Raw genomic sequence first — 16,066 nt, forward strand, 5'->3', positions numbered from 1 at the left:
CCGCTCCAAAGTAAACCAAATTAAGTTTAGTTTCCAAGTGAACCATATTACAAATGTGATCATTTTTCATTTAAATGCAGTTTACATACATGAAGTGTTTTTTGCACAGTTTGCGCTTACAGCGAGCGAAGAAATGAATGACAGATAAGATCACGTGAATCGCATCATATGACCAGTAACGTTACATACATGTGAACGACCTTTCATCGAAGAAGACGGATGTAAACGGGATAGTAACTTCTAATCTGTTTTATTGTATTATACGTATGTCTTATGGCAACATCGTCCGTGAATTTCGATCAGATTTCTTTGTTTCTCATATTCCTAGGAGTATGTTTATCCCAATGCAAAGACATCCGGTAAGGACGTGTATTATAGTGCAGATGATCAAAACACTTGAAGTTGAATGTTTGCAAACCCCTGATTGGGATGGAGATTTAGAAGTACAATTTTGTGGCCTGTTTTTCTTGAGTTGATATATTTAGCAGTTTTGACTTATTTTGACAATCTCTTGGAATTAGCTTTTTATTATAAAATACTTTATAATTAGGTTTCAGTTGCTTTTTATGCTGTAATTCTTAGAGTGGAGTATATTAAATGTCCTATGTAAGATAAGTCTCTTTAAAAGGGTTTGTAAACAGCAAAAAAAATAAAAAAATGGGAAACTTGTTCAGAAACAGTCGTATTCTTGCAATTCCTCTTAGTGCCACTAGTGGCGCTGAAGTCCCTACAGCTAACTGCCTGGAAAATAATATCTAGGCCTACACTGTGCATCAACATGCAGAAATAATCTGCTATAAATAATATAAGATAAACCATTTCCTTCATATCTGTTCTTCTTATTTTTTAATGATATAATATAAATATTTTTAAATTTTACATGTGTAAAAGTTTATGTATTGTATGTAATGTTACTAATATTTTGTCAATCAGCAAAGTTACCTAAATAACAACAGCGCCCCCTGCGGTCTGTTTTTAATTGGTTCTCCTTATATAGAAACTTTGAGATCAATTTGCAGAATAGTAGATAGTTATTGGAGTTCTCATTAGGTTTTGTGCACACACACTTGCAGTACAGTACCGCACCCCCAACTGAATCTACAGTTCATTTGCATAGTGAAAGAGGATCCCAGCAACCACATGCTGAACCTAGACTTGCATAAGGATTGCGGTTAAACATCTGCTGCTCCTCAACTGATTTCTTCAGATAATGTTTTCTTGGGTTTAGACTAAGAAGTATGCAAAACAGCAGGTGTCCATGAAAGAAACGCGTACACATGAAAATGTACTTACTCAGCAGAACAATGAACCACATGCTGAGATGTAGGAGCAAGGAGAGGGGTTCATTTTCTCTGAATCAGTTACACACATGCTCCAAGTTAACCTAATTAGATTAACAAACACAATTTTCTCTAAATCATGTTAATTTTCCACAGACATTCTTCGGATGACGATCTCTTGTTACCCTACTCCAAATCCCACGGCCCATCTCATTCCCACCGCCATGTGAGGAACTGTCAGCCCATTGCTCATGGCAATGTAACCCACGAAACCTGGACAGCAAGCAAACACTCTAACTCTCCATTGTTTGAGTCAAATATATTCATTTCTGACATCACTGATGACTCTGGCGTTCACAGATGGGCGAGTGGCCACATCACAGAGGTTCGTGACCCATTGAGATCCGTGTCCGTTCTGGAACCAGGAGGCCCTGGAGGGTGCAGGCGGAGTTCCAGAGAACTGGTTGAGCACACTGCCAAAACTAGAAAGTGCCTTGTCGCCCAGAATGGTGGCTTCTTTGACATTAACAACTGGCAGTGTTTGGGGAATGTCATAAGTGATGGGAAACTGGTGAGGAACAGTGGAGGAATTCAAAATGCTCAGTTTGGCATCCGAAAGGATGGGACGCTAGTGTTTGGGTAAGGACACAGCCCGAGTTCTCACTCTCAACAGTCTTTCTCCTGGCCCATGTGATGTTTTGCAAAACCACAGGGTTTGTTTTTGTGTGTGGAGACCCAGGAAACAATAGAAAATTGATCTAGACTTTCCTGATTGGGTGCTGGTGTACGTTTGACCTGCCTATAATTAAGCTATGCTTTTATATCTGTATCACACACACCCTTAAAGGGATAGGTCATCCAAAAATGAAAATTCTCTCAATGTCTTGTTTGAAGCCGTATTTATTTTCATCTGTGGAACACAAAAGAAGATATTTAGTAGAGTGCACTGCCACATTATCAGTTAGCATACGTCTATAAGCACAAAGTGGTTTCCTCCTCTGCAGGGTGCTGTAACAAACCTCAACCTAAATATGGGTGTACAATTTGGAGGAAGTTGTGGGAATGCAGGGCCCCTAGAATATCTGTTTCTTAAAATAGACACTTTAAAAAAACATGACAATATTGCATAACATGCTTGTTGCTCTTAATAATAGGCAGTACTTTGGAACGCTATGTACCCAGAGTGTTTCTGTCTGTCATTCATTATGACGTTAAGGGCCTTTAACCGTAATGTTCTGACATTAGATAAGGTGTTTATATAGCATATTTGGACATTCACCTGGATGAGCTTTAAGGAATTCAAAACAGCCTATAGTCAAAAAAGTATAAAGTAGTACAGTTGAACAGCCAGTAAACCAGGGATTATTTATGTGTTGGTTTGCTGATATTGTAATCCGTATCAAATCAAATGTTTGCTTTTTAGTAATTACTAAATTTTTCATTTAGTTCATGCTTTTATCCAGTGTGAATTACAATACAGGTATATTGGGAAAGATCTTCTGGACCAGGCTGGTGTTTAAGATGAAAATGTTGTGGCTTTTAGTTCATGCCTGTTATTAGCTTTCAATGTAGCAAAGTAAATGCTCTTTCTCTAATACTAAAATAGCATCTATGTAGTAGCAGTAGTAAGTAGCAAAACATGGTTCGTGTGCCTTTGGTTGTGATAAGATTTATACTTTGTTGCCTTTCCAAACCATCAGTTTTTTTGTAAAGGAGAATTTCTTTGTTTTGAAAGTGCTTTTATTGCTTTAGTCCATAGTGCAGTCTGTCAAGTGTGGTTTTCCTGGGGTTCCTGGGGAACAAAATTAATATTTACATTTGCAATACATTACAATACATTTATAATGTTACAAAAAAATCCACACCCATGTTCATCAAATATCCTAAAATCCTATATGCTTTTCAACAATCAGTAGTCGTGGCCTAATAAGTGAAGTGAAATACTGCATGGTGTCCCATACTTGGAATTCGTGCTCTGCATTTAACCCATCCAAAGTGCACACACACAGCAGTGAACACACACACACCGTGAACACACACCCGGAGCAGTGGGCAGCCATTTATGCTGCAGCGCCCGGGGAGCAGTTGGGGGTTCGGTGGGGTTGCTCAAGGGCACCTCAGTCGTGGTATTGAGGGTGGAGAGAATGCTGGACATTCACCCCCCACATACAATCCCTGCCGGCCCGAGACTCGAACCTGCAACCTTTGGATTACGAGTCCGACTCTCTAACCATTAGGCCACGACTTCCCCAGTGGTTAGACTCTCTAACCATTCCCCAGTCTAATGGTTAGAGAGTCGGACTTGTAATCCAAATGTTGCAGGTTCGAGTCTCGGGCCGGCAGGGATTGTAGGTGGGGGGAGTGAATGTCCAGTCTGAGGTGCCCTTGAGCAAGGCACTGAACCCCCAACTGCTCCCAGGCGCCGCAACATAAATGGGTCACCATACTTGGCAGTATGTCACTTCACTTCATTTCTGAAGGACCATGTGACACTGAAGACTGGACTAATGGCTGCTAAAAAGTTTGCCACCACAAGAATAAATGATGTTTTAGGAAAATATTGAAATAGAAAACACTTATTTTAATAAATGAGAAATATTTTGCTTTTTTTCTGTATTTTCATTAAATAAATGCAGCTTTGGTGAGCATGAGCAAGAGACTTTTAAATGGCTACTGGTTATTTACAAAAACAAATGTCCCACCCCACCTTCCTATTTCAATAGGAGATGCATCAACACAGGAAAGAAAATTGTGACTAAAACATAATTCAAAGGCAAACCCGTTATGTGGTTTGAACCTACAGCCTTTCAGTTACCAGCCTAGATCTTAACTATTAGGCTACACCATCCTATCTTGATCTGTCTCACTTGCTCTTTCTTGTGTATTTTCTTAGCTACCTGTCTGAGGACGACATCCTGGATGAGGTAAACCCCTTCGTGCAGTTGATCAGTGGGGTGGTGTGGCTGCTGAGAAACGGTGAGATCTACATCAATGAGAGCATCCAGGCAGAATGTGATGAAACACAGAAGACCGGTAAGATTAGGCAAGATTCTGTCTGAAGTGTGAGCATATAATAAGCTTGTTTATCTGACTCCCTATAATTTCTTTCTTTATATCAGAAAAACTGTATTTTCAACAATAGTTCAGTCCTTGAACACATCTACAGTATGCTGAAATATTCAATAGGTTGTTAATCTTTTATGTTGCAGGAAAATTCCAGTACTTTGTGGATGTGATATCTGCCCGTACGGCGGTGGGTCACGATGCGGAGGGCAAACTCATCCTCTTCCACGTCGATGGTCAGACGAGTGTAAGAGGGTGAGAATGGACTTTGAACCTGAGCCGATCACAGCTGTTTATCACTGTAAACATTGATTCCTCCCCTTCTGTCTGTCTGTCTGTGCATGCTACAACACTAAATAACCCAAAATGAACCTTCCTCAAGAAGAGGAAGCACAGAACACAGAAGCAGAATTTTTCCTTGTAATGTTACTCAAGGTTTCTTGCAACAAAACGTCATAATATACAATAAAATTCAAAGGGTTGGGGTCAATAATTTATTTTTAAGAATTGAACAGTGAGGATATATTAAATTGACTGACATTAAAGACGTTTATAATGTTACAAAAAAAATTAATTTCAAATAAATGCTGTTCTTAAGTAAATTTTTTTCATCAATGAATCCTGAAGAAAAATATCCAATGGATTCCACAAAAATATTAAGCAGCACAACTGTTTTCAACATTGATATTACTTGAGCAGCAAATCAGCATATTAGAATGATGAATAGTAATAATAATGCTATTTTGCAATATTAATGTTTTTACATTAGAAAAATATTTAAAAAGAAAAGGAAAAATCTTGTCACTCTGGCCCTTAATTAAACCCACTTAAAAAGTCCCTTATTTGAAATTAAACATGCATAAGATTTATATATAAATTACCTTTATTATGATTGGCTAATTTGCATATTAGTTATGTTTGTGTTCTCATGGTTGTGACATCTGATTTCTGTATTACCCATTTTTGCAGCTTACTTTTCAAAAGTTTCAGCTTAGTTTTAAAACCTTTATTTAAACCACAGTGGGCCATCTAAATCCAAAAACATACAAGTGCACACCAGAAGTTTAGGTACAGTTTTGTTTAGTTTATTTTTACACGTGTTTAGTAAACCGCTATCTTTGCAGAATGAACCTCTGGCAAGTGGCAAAGTTTTTGAAGGAACAGAATGTCATTAACGCCATCAATCTGGATGGAGGCGGCTCGGCCACTTATATCCTCAACGGATCCCTGGCCAACTACCCTTCAGACCACTGGTGTGTAAATGCAAAACTACACATTTGCAAACAACAGTGTGCTGAGTTTGGTTATCACAACATTTTCACCTAAATTCCAGCAAAACGCCGAAGTGGCGCTGCCCACGGGAGGTATCCACTGTGCTGTGTGTTCATGAGAGGCTGTGCCAGCCGGAGGACTGCAGCGGACATGGACACTGTGTGGAGGGCCAGTGTTTGTGCCAGCAGGGCTGGAGCAGCCCAGGATGTGCCAATCTCACATGCCAGACTGAATGTGGAGAGCATGGAATCTGCACTGAGAGTGAGTCACTCTCTCATACACTCCTTTATATCACAAAAGGACGTTATGGTCACACTTTACTTGAAGCTTTTTAATGCATTAATTGAGCCTTGTGATGCACCCTATAATGCATTGTATGATCTCATTAATAATTCTTACCACAGTTATAATACACAATGCATCTATTCATTGTTACACCTTGAGGAAATATAACGCATTGATCCTTAAATTTTAATAAGCATTATTCATCATAACATATTCATTATATCTACTTATCTAAATACATGACTAAGTAGCCACATAACTTGTATTAACTTATTACTACGTTTAATTGGGGGAAGAAAAAAAAACACTTGACAATCAATTTCAGATGTAACAAGGGATCTGCAAATATTATAATGCATTTTAACTTTGGTTACAGTTATTTATGTAAATATATAATGCATTATGATGAATACCTTTCTAATGGTTTATTATATACGCCAGTGTAAAGTAAAGTGTTACCGACATTTGACATTGATTTGTATAAGGCATGTAGCTTAAACTGCATCCGTTACATTAGATGAAATTTATTGCTAAAAACTTACAGATTGTTTGTTGTTAATGAATGTTTTTAACAGATAAAATGATCTTGCATTTAAGGTAGTATTTAAGTGTTTTTTATTTATTTATATATAACCACTTAACTACAATTCTCTATTTTTCCTGTCTTATCCCTCTCTCTGAACAGATGGATGTGTGTGCGATGCTGGATGGATGGGTTTAAACTGTAGCCAAGGTAAGGGCAAAATCAGCTTGGCTGTCATACAGATTCCGACTTAACTATCAAATAAAGATCTGAGTGGCTCTTTACTTGGGAGATCTTATTAAAGTCAGCAGTGGTCATTTCAACTATTTTAAACCAATTTGCTTATACTTCTACAATGAATAACATCTGTCTGTATCCTCGCAGTATGTGCAGCAGGTTTTTATGGCGATGACTGCAATCAAACATGCGCATGTGCAAACGGAGGCTCATGTGATTCTGTTCACGGACGGTGCACCTGTCCTGCTGGATTCCATGGAGATTCCTGCGAGCAAGGTATGCAGTCTAATCTCAACAGTTTTGGATATATTAACAGATGCACATTTGATAAATCTATTTAACATGTGGTTGGGCGAATGTGTTACCTACCAAGAAGATAATGAAAAAAAGTAAGAGATATATTTCCAGATATGTCAGAAAACGTATGTAAGTTACTTTAGATGACAGTATCAGTTGAATGTAAATTTAATTACTTTTAAAGCAACGATTTGTCTGATCTGAAACACTGTTCATTGGCAGGAACTTAACCTATTTATTCCCAAATTTTTTCCCAGACATGAAAATATCCAAACGATGTGTCATTAGGAACCCTTTGAAATAATCAATAATAGTTTTTGAGAATCTTTTGGAAAAGTGTGTTAATTTTGTTCTATGGTAGTAGGTCACAATTGTGAATACATTTGTATGTATTCCTACATGCACTGTATTATCCCACCCGTCGCTATTGTTGCTATCTACATATTTGCTCATTCATTGACAACACTCAACAAAACTTAATAATTGTGAGTTCATATATGTGACCCTGGACCACGAAACAAGTCATAAGTGTCATAAGTGTTTGTTAGGATCGGACAATATTTGGCCGAGATACAACTATTTGAAAATCTGGAATCTGAGGGTGCAAAAAAATCTAAATATTGAGAAAATCGCCTTTAAAGTTGTCCAAATGAAGTCCTTAGCAATGCATATTACTAATCAAAAATTAAGTTTTGATATATTTACAGTAGGAAATTTACAAAATATCTTCATGGAACATGATCTTTACTTAATATTCTAATGATTTTTGGCATAAAAGAAAAATGTATAATTTTGACCCTTACAATGTATTTTTGGCTATTGCTACAAATATACCCCAGTGACTTAAGACTGCTTTTGTGGTCCAAGGTCACATATTAATACTGGATACCTTAAAGATAACATACCAAAAATATTGGTCATTTCTTTACTTTACTAGCCTTTTGTTTTGGAGCTTTGATGCAGCCATCATCTTTTCATCATGCAGACAGGAAGTAAACAGCTCTGGTCATGTGGCAATTTGTACTATCCATGTGGCACATATTTAATTGAGACCCTTTATTTTTTCCATATTTGCAGGAAATGCAGTAAAACACCAGTCAGTAACATTTTTAGAGCTTTATAAATGAAAACCTTCTTTACGGTCACTATTGTGACCGGTGGGATTAAATGGTTAATATCAACAAAATACTTGACTAAAACTCTTCATTGAGTCCAGTAGTTTGACATTAGCACAAAACTTAACACATACTCAAATAAGCACAAAAAATAATTAACATACACAAATATTAAGTGAAGTTTCCAGAACTTAAAACACATTTTTACCAACCTTTCTTTCTTGCAATGCCTTAGAGAATTGCCTTAAGTAATGCATGCAATGCTGCTTTAGAATAGATTATCTTAACTGTGTTTCTGCACTCTTTGTTGTCCCAGAGTGCCCTCTTGGATTCTACGGGCTGAACTGCAAGCAAGCGTGCCAATGCCACGGCATGTGCCCATGTGACGCTGCCACGGGAAGCTGCAACACCACATACCAAGGAGAGAGAAACATCAGCCTGCACAGAGGTGCGGTACAGTCCCTATTAGCACTCACACAACATGTAAACAACACATTCTCCGTGTGACGTCTCTATAGATCAGTTTAATATTCACACTTTCTCAGCACATAACTCTCTCTACTTATAGCTTCGGCCATTAGCATTCCTCATTGTCCTTCTATATGTGTGCGTATGCTAGTGTCTGTCCACACTTCTCTACTGTAAAACATGGCACGCAAGTTGGCTGAAATACAAACCTTAACATATGTGACCCTGGACCACAAACCCAGTCTTAAGTCGCTGGGGTATATTTGTAGCAATAGCCAAAAATACATTGTATTGGTCAAAATTATCGATTTTTTTTTTATGCCAAAAATCATTAGGATATTAAGATGATGATATTAAGATTATTTATAAATCTCAGTTTTGAAAAATTGACCCTTATGACTGGTTTTGCGGTCCATGGTCACATTTCTCAATTTCTCACCAGCCTTTTTCCACTTAACTTTGGGCTGATTTCGTTGGAAATGTTTTTAATAGGACTGTTCATTTAACCCATCAATTTAGGACAATTATTTATAAAAAAAAAAAAATAATAAATCTAAATAAAAAATAAAATAAGGTTATTTATGCAAATTCCTTAATAACAAATGTTCATACAATCTGAAAAATGTAAACCTGAAAAAATATATTGGCAATTTTGATATTTCATTGCCAGTATAAATTTTATAACATAATATAATTGGCAATAGAAGTTTTTGAATAAATTCCATGATAACAATTGTTCCTACAATCTGAAAAACTCAAGCTTGAAAAAACTGGCAATACTGCAAATATAATTATTTATAATATTATATAATTGCCAATATAATATTTTATAGTAACATTTTTTTAGGCTTGAGTTTTTCAGGTATATATGTATTTCGGAACATGTATATAGGAACATACAGTTTTTTTTCAGTGGTTTCATCTGTCAGAATATTTTAATGTTTTTAAATTATAATCATTCAGGTTTTTTTTATTTTAATAAGCAGTTATTTCCAATTAATTTGATTAATTTATCAGTTAATTTTATATATTTATATTTATTATTGACAGCCAAAGTATCTCATGATTTCTCTCTATATTTCTCCATTTCTCTCTCTTCTTTGCTCATTCACTATCACATGATTGCAACCTGTCTACTCAAACTTGCACACACACATCCTCAAACAGTCTGTGATAAACGAAGCTGCCGGGTGTTTGTGGAAGGGGTGTTGAGAAAAGAGACCTTGCAGAATCACAGTCTAACCAGCAGCCCCTTGTGTTACTGATGACCTCTGCCACAGAAAAGCTATTTGTGTCAAGACCAGAAAAAAACCTTGTCAGCTCGGTCTATCCCAACACTCTGACCTCTGTCATTTAATGTGAGACGAAGATGCATTCTCAGACTTCCCTGCAGAGAAATAATAAACCCCAAACCCCTGTTCTGTGGAGTTCAGGAACAGGCCATTCGTTGACACCGCGGACTCATTACAATTCCATCTGCTGTGCACGTGAACAGATTTCTGCTTATCTTTCCCTGTCTTCTAGGTGATAGCTTGTCTATTATTTGCTCCATGTGAAGGATTTGATATTCATTTGAATCTTTCCTTGATGTTTTGATGTAAAATATGTTGCACTATGAAAACATTCTGTAATTTTCTGGACTCCAAAATGTCAAACCAAAAAAGACTGGAACTGGAACTGACTTTGGAACTGCAAAAAGGACTATTTTTAGCAAGGTCCCTGATCTTTGCAATCTTACACAATCTAACATCGGCTTTCCAAAATCTGTTACTGAATAAAGGGGCAGCGCAAGCTGGATTCGACCTGTAAAAGCTACGTTCTGATTGTTTTATTTATTTGACACATCTTAATATTTTCTTGATCTTAAAGGGTTAGTTCACCCCAAAATGAAAATTCTGTCATTAATTACTCACCCTCATGTCGTTCCAAACCTGTAAGACCTTCGTTCATCTTCAGAACACAAATTAAGATGTTTTTGATGACATCGGAGAGCTATCTGACACTCCATAGACAGCAACGCAACTGAAATGTTCCCAGGTCCAGAAACGTAGTAACATAGTTTTCTTGGAAAGAAAGACCTGTGTCTTGTGCGAGACTTCAGTTCATTAGCCGCAATACATCACGTCTGATATGTGACCCACTTAAAGTGCAGTAAACGGTAAAACAGTGGCGGTACAAATTAGTGTGATTATTAGTACTTTGATCAATGTAAAATAATTTGAATAAAAATACTAATTTACAACATCCAGCAGCACAATGAACTGTTTTGCACAGCTAAATAGGCTAAATGGAGATTGCTGGCACCCTCTCGAATACTCAAGTTCACGCGAGCTCTTACATTACAAATAAAATACAAAGATAAAAAATTAATAGTTTCCATTGATCTAGTCTTTGCATATGTTTGTTTGATGCTTTGAATCAGGTCTCCTCTGTTGGAATAGAATTGGCTAGATGGTGCTGTCCCAAAAAATAGGGTCCTACAAATGCGGTCCTAGAACTGCAGCCTCCAGTATTGCAGCAACATTGGGTTGTTTTTGTTCAGACCAATGTGAAAATCGACCCATGTTTTTACCCTGCAAACACACAGCTGTAAATGTGAACTGGTGGATCGATAAAAAGATAATTCATTATAAAAATCTAAACAGTAAAATGTCTTTGTTATTTAATATAATAATAATTTATTGATAATTGTTTAAATTAATATAATAATTCCTACTTTTGACTCACCATTTTCTTAAAAATGGTTTAAAGGCTGTAAATCATGCTTTTTACGGTCATTTTACAGTTTAATAGTTTACCATAGACATTTCCCTACCCTGCTCATATGGTAATAATTTTATTTGTGCTGGCCTTAAAAAGTCTTAAATTTGAGCTTAAAAATTCTGCAGCAGCCCTGCTTTATACAACACTACACTGTTGACCATAGACAATGCACATTTTTTGTCTGCAAATTTTTTTTCTCAGAATTTTCACCAGTGTGACTGCAGCTTTACTCTACAGCCACATTTGGATGTTCATCAAAATTTAAAAAATTATTTGACCGTAATAGACACAGAACTGATTTACCAACAAAACAACAGTTGCTTCTGTTTCCCACAGTTACATCTGAAGTTAGGAAAGCGGGGAAAGGAGAAATATGCCTGTAATGGAGGGTTGTTGTCCTAACAAGGGATTTGATTCAAAAACATAGTTTTTTTTCCCACAATCTTTCAGCTGGTCACTGCCTGGCTACCCAGATGTGGAGGGAATGGAGACAAGAGGAGGAAGCTCATGCTCCAAAACCCTATTTATCTGAGTAAGTGCTCCAAAACCTACTAAACACATACACACCCCATAACAGCAGCCAACATGTCCTCTCACCACTTCTTGAGACGTGAGACAAAACATAACATTTTGTCTACTTTTTATTATTTACTATGTGTCAGTACTGTCAGATACAAAAATCATGTGTACTTTCAGGTACAATACTTTTTATTAATATTTACAAATGTAGCATGCAATTACAATTAAAATATATAATTAATTTTGCACAGCAAATATGTATTCAATCCAGAAGCTGTTTTGTTTTTCTGGTGTTTCTAGTTGATAATCAGTCCTCCTCTAAATGAGAAAATGATTCTAAAAATCCAGAAAAATTTCTTTATATTTTCTGAAATAGAGCTGATGTGATTGACACAGAAAATATAGCCTACTTTAAGACCATAACTCAGTATTTCATTAATACTAAAATATTAATCAAAATAAAATTATATTTAATCATGTATAAAATTGTTATATTATATAAAAGAGAAATAATATATATTTTATATTATAAAAATATACTTAAATATAGATGTTTTAATATGTGAAATACTGAATTGTGGACTGAGGACAGGTGGTTTTGATCAAATAAATCAATCACAGTGGTGCATTTGTGTTTAGAACATTCTAGTGATCATCTCTGGTTCATTTTCAGAGTGGAAATGCTGCTATTTTAAAAACGAAATGTTGGGTACAATTATAGGACATGTTTTTCCTATGCCTTAAAGCCACAGTTTCACAACATGAGAAAGAAAATCTGTTAGCCTATCTCAAACAACTTTTCTCAAACAACAAATTCCCTATCTGCGTGTTTGAGTAACTTGATTATTGCCATGGAAATTCACTCTGACAAATTCCAGGCCCTTGTTTAGCAGAACAGGCTTTCGGACAAATCTGAACAAAGTTCCCCCGACTGCACTGGTAAACAACTCTGCGGCTGCGGAGTGGCACAGATGAATTTATTAGTCAGCTCGGCCTTTCACATGCAAGTAAGGGATTGTGCAGTGTTGCCTTGGTTGCAGTCAAGTGCTTTGTGGAGGCTGTGGGCAGCAGCGGTGGAGTCAGAGGTCAAAGTGCAACTCCTCACCCTGAGAGTGTTTTGTTTATGTGTGCAGACAAAGCTGGCTGGTTGTCTGCGCTATCCTGGCAACGTCGCTGCTGGCCAGCCTCGCCGGTAACCTTATCCAGACGTGCAGAAAATGCAAAGCGCGCGGGCAGAAGGCGGACTACTCCTACTTGCCACTGGGAGAGATCAACGGGTCCGAGGAGCGAGGCAGAGGACAGGGGACAAAGTCTGGGAAAGGTCTTTTTCAGCAAGAAGACTCTGACTCGCAAGACTCATCATAACCGTATTTCAAAATGTATGCACTTGTGCAGGTTCACGCAAATGTGCCATCCTAGCGAGAGCTAGCTAACTAGCCAGAACAAGCCCTCATTAGTCTGAGGACAAGGCAAGGGTTTGTTTGTTTTTGCTGTGAATCTATGAGCTTTTGGATGGGCCTCTTCATCTTTGGATGGGGCGCACAAATTGGCGATGATAGACAATGAGATGGGCGTTTGCATCCCAACAGCTGTCTGCACAGCTCAGTGCGTTCACATTCGCCCCTGCTGAGTCTGTAGATGCCAGTTCAACACATGCCAAGTGCCCTGATTGTGCAGTTCGACTGCATTTTGCACATTTTCTTGTTTGTTTGGGTTTTTAGTGCACTTTCATCGTAGCTGCTAGCAATGTAAGAACCGGTTTCTCAAGTGACATAACTCATAGTTTAAAATACAATTTCATTGACCTCAATGAAGACTTTTTTGGTCATCAGATGAGAAGACAAGCAATATCACCACTAAGCCTTTTTATTGACAGAATGGCCCAGTTGTTCCACCTGTTGCTATAGGAACAGACAAGTTTTGAACTATGAACTCTTTTTGCAGAATCCGTCCTGCAGGAACTTGCCAGACTGCTATTTTGAAACTGTTTTATTAAATGATTTTTTTTCCTCCTGTGGTTCTCGAGGTCATTCAGTTTATTTTGATTCCAGCCCTCAGCCCTTTTGTTTCTGTAAACGCCTTGCCAACTCCTGCCAGCCTTATCATAGTGCTGTTTTGTGTGTAGTCTTAGGCACTTAGAACCAGCCATAGAAACACTATATGGAAAAAAAAATAAAAAATCAAGGCCTGGATTGTTTTCACACGCTCTAGGAAAGCAAGAAAAGGACATTTCTTTTGTGCTTAGCTCAAAGTTGATCTTTTTTTCTGTTCTAAAGCAGTGAATCCGGGATTTGGGAAGAGGTTTGAGATGAAATGTTTTGTCAGATTCTGTTTTAGCTCTGAAGCATGAAATATTATGGAAGTGGAACATTTACTCGAGTCTGTAGTTCCTGTGTTGTTTCCTGTTTAGCATTCAAATAGATTTAGGCTTGTCTTGTTTTAAGAGTTTCACAGGCAAACACAGAGACATGTGGAAGGATGAATTACATTAAACCTGGCAAAACATTCCAGATCATATTAAACCCCCAAATCAACTAAATAAATAATCATATTTTTTGCCTTAAAAATAAATCCTATTTTGGACTCTAAACTTTTTTTTTTTTTACGTTTTGTGATTTGCTTATTTGTCATTAAAAATAATTTTATGATGCAAAATATAATTCCTTTTTGTTGTTGTTGTTGTTATTTTGAGGTGAAATTTAGCATGTATATCTTTTCGCCCATAAAGTGATGTCTTTAGTTACAAAGTTACAGAAATATCATGTCATAAACAATTGTGAAAGGTGTTTGTCTGCAGTGTGAAACATTTGACTGTTTATTAACTTCCACCTAGCTCACTGCCTGCTTTGCATATGTTCTTCACGGCAAGCGACCTCTATGCTGATCGCCGTGTAAGTGTAAAGCAGACAGGGACAAAGACTCCAATCCAGGTTTTTAATGTAGTTTTTGATTTCAATCTAATCAAGCAGGCAGATCCCACACAGGTTAGAGATAGAGAGGGTACTTGTTTGTCTATGGTTCGGGCATGATGCTAATCAGAGCATCTGAGGCTGCTGAGTGATTTTACTATGTTGCGTGTCCTTTTGATTGGTTGAAAGTTATGTTGGATATTGATTGATATTGAGGTTAGTTACAGCCTAACCTATGTGGTTGACCTGTTAATCACTTTCACTCCTGTTTATGTTCTGGGTTTATGCAGGATCATTGGTGGATAGCCTTTTGAATTTCAATGAATGTATTAAACAAAATGATTACAAAATAATATGAACTATGAGATTTTTCTATATGAAATGGCAATTATTTTTTGATAGTGCATATCGAGGGGTGAGAACCAGAAGGGCGTAAGTGACATTTTTGGTGAAATGGAGATATATACATCAAATGAAAGCTCTTAATGAGCTCTCTCTACTGGCAAAAGTACTGTCATCCATGAGTGTACAAATTTGTATTATAAACAGTTGAAATCAGTACACAAAGTCAGATCAAACTATGGTAAAATTTTTGTTTTGGCTCTCCTGTAAAGTTGGTGAAATGTCACTTACGCCCTTCTGGTTCTCACCCCTCGATATATGTTTGTTGCCAAAATGGTTGGTTTTCCGCTGAGCACCCTCCCAAAATACATTTACAGTTCAAATGTCTGTTTATCATACACTGGATCAGTTAATTAAATTTGGCTTTAATGAACTTATTAGGTTATATAAAGATTGTTAATGTACTGCTTCATACGTCAGGCTGCTAATCAAATACACTGCTGTTGTATCTGTTTTGAGAGAGAATCGATAATGAATTTGTCAGGTAATTAAAGGACACAATTGGTTGTCATTGCACAGACTGCAAATTAAAGGTGTGTTCTTTCAGAGAAAACTTAAAAGCTCCTGGGTGGGTTCAATAGAGAATTGTGTTCAGGAACAGATGTGTGTCACAGAACATGAAGATGTGGATTTTATTGTGCTGTTAAATTTTTGTTAAAAAGTGGTTGTTCTAGATTGTTTCAACAAAGAACATATTTGTGCTTTATCATGTTCCATTTCATTTTGTGCTTGTTTCTCAGTAATATTTAAATGCCATGCCAGTAGCATTGTTTGTCACTTGCTATTCCATTAAACTCCTTGCAATATGTTTGGAACATTATTCTTAACATAATGCAAATGAGACACTCTCTGTATTTTCAAAAGTTGTTAAATAGCCATGGGTTCCAAATCACAACCACCAATAAAAGCCATTTGTGTGCTTTGTCATTGTTC

At 36.9% G+C, this 16,066-nt stretch overlaps 1 protein-coding gene across 1 annotated transcript; it reads left to right on the top strand.

Moving 5' to 3' along the window:
• Nucleotides 1–175: 175 nt before the first annotated feature.
• On the top strand, nucleotides 176–15,110 carry LOC306887771 (N-acetylglucosamine-1-phosphodiester alpha-N-acetylglucosaminidase-like). Its single transcript, XM_079445786.1, has 11 exons — nucleotides 176–359; nucleotides 1,437–1,919; nucleotides 4,174–4,313; nucleotides 4,490–4,598; nucleotides 5,468–5,596; nucleotides 5,677–5,876; nucleotides 6,586–6,633; nucleotides 6,808–6,936; nucleotides 8,389–8,520; nucleotides 11,754–11,835; nucleotides 12,956–15,110. Exons 1-11 carry the CDS (start codon nucleotides 274–276, stop codon nucleotides 13,185–13,187), a joined length of 1,770 nt encoding a protein of 589 aa, XP_079301912.1. The 5' UTR covers nucleotides 176–273; the 3' UTR covers nucleotides 13,188–15,110.
• The last annotated feature ends 956 nt before the right edge of the window (nucleotides 15,111–16,066 follow it).

Source organism: Barbus barbus (assembly GCF_936440315.1).
Source record: "Barbus barbus genome assembly, chromosome: 21".
NCBI classification, from domain to species: domain Eukaryota; kingdom Metazoa; phylum Chordata; class Actinopteri; order Cypriniformes; family Cyprinidae; genus Barbus; species Barbus barbus.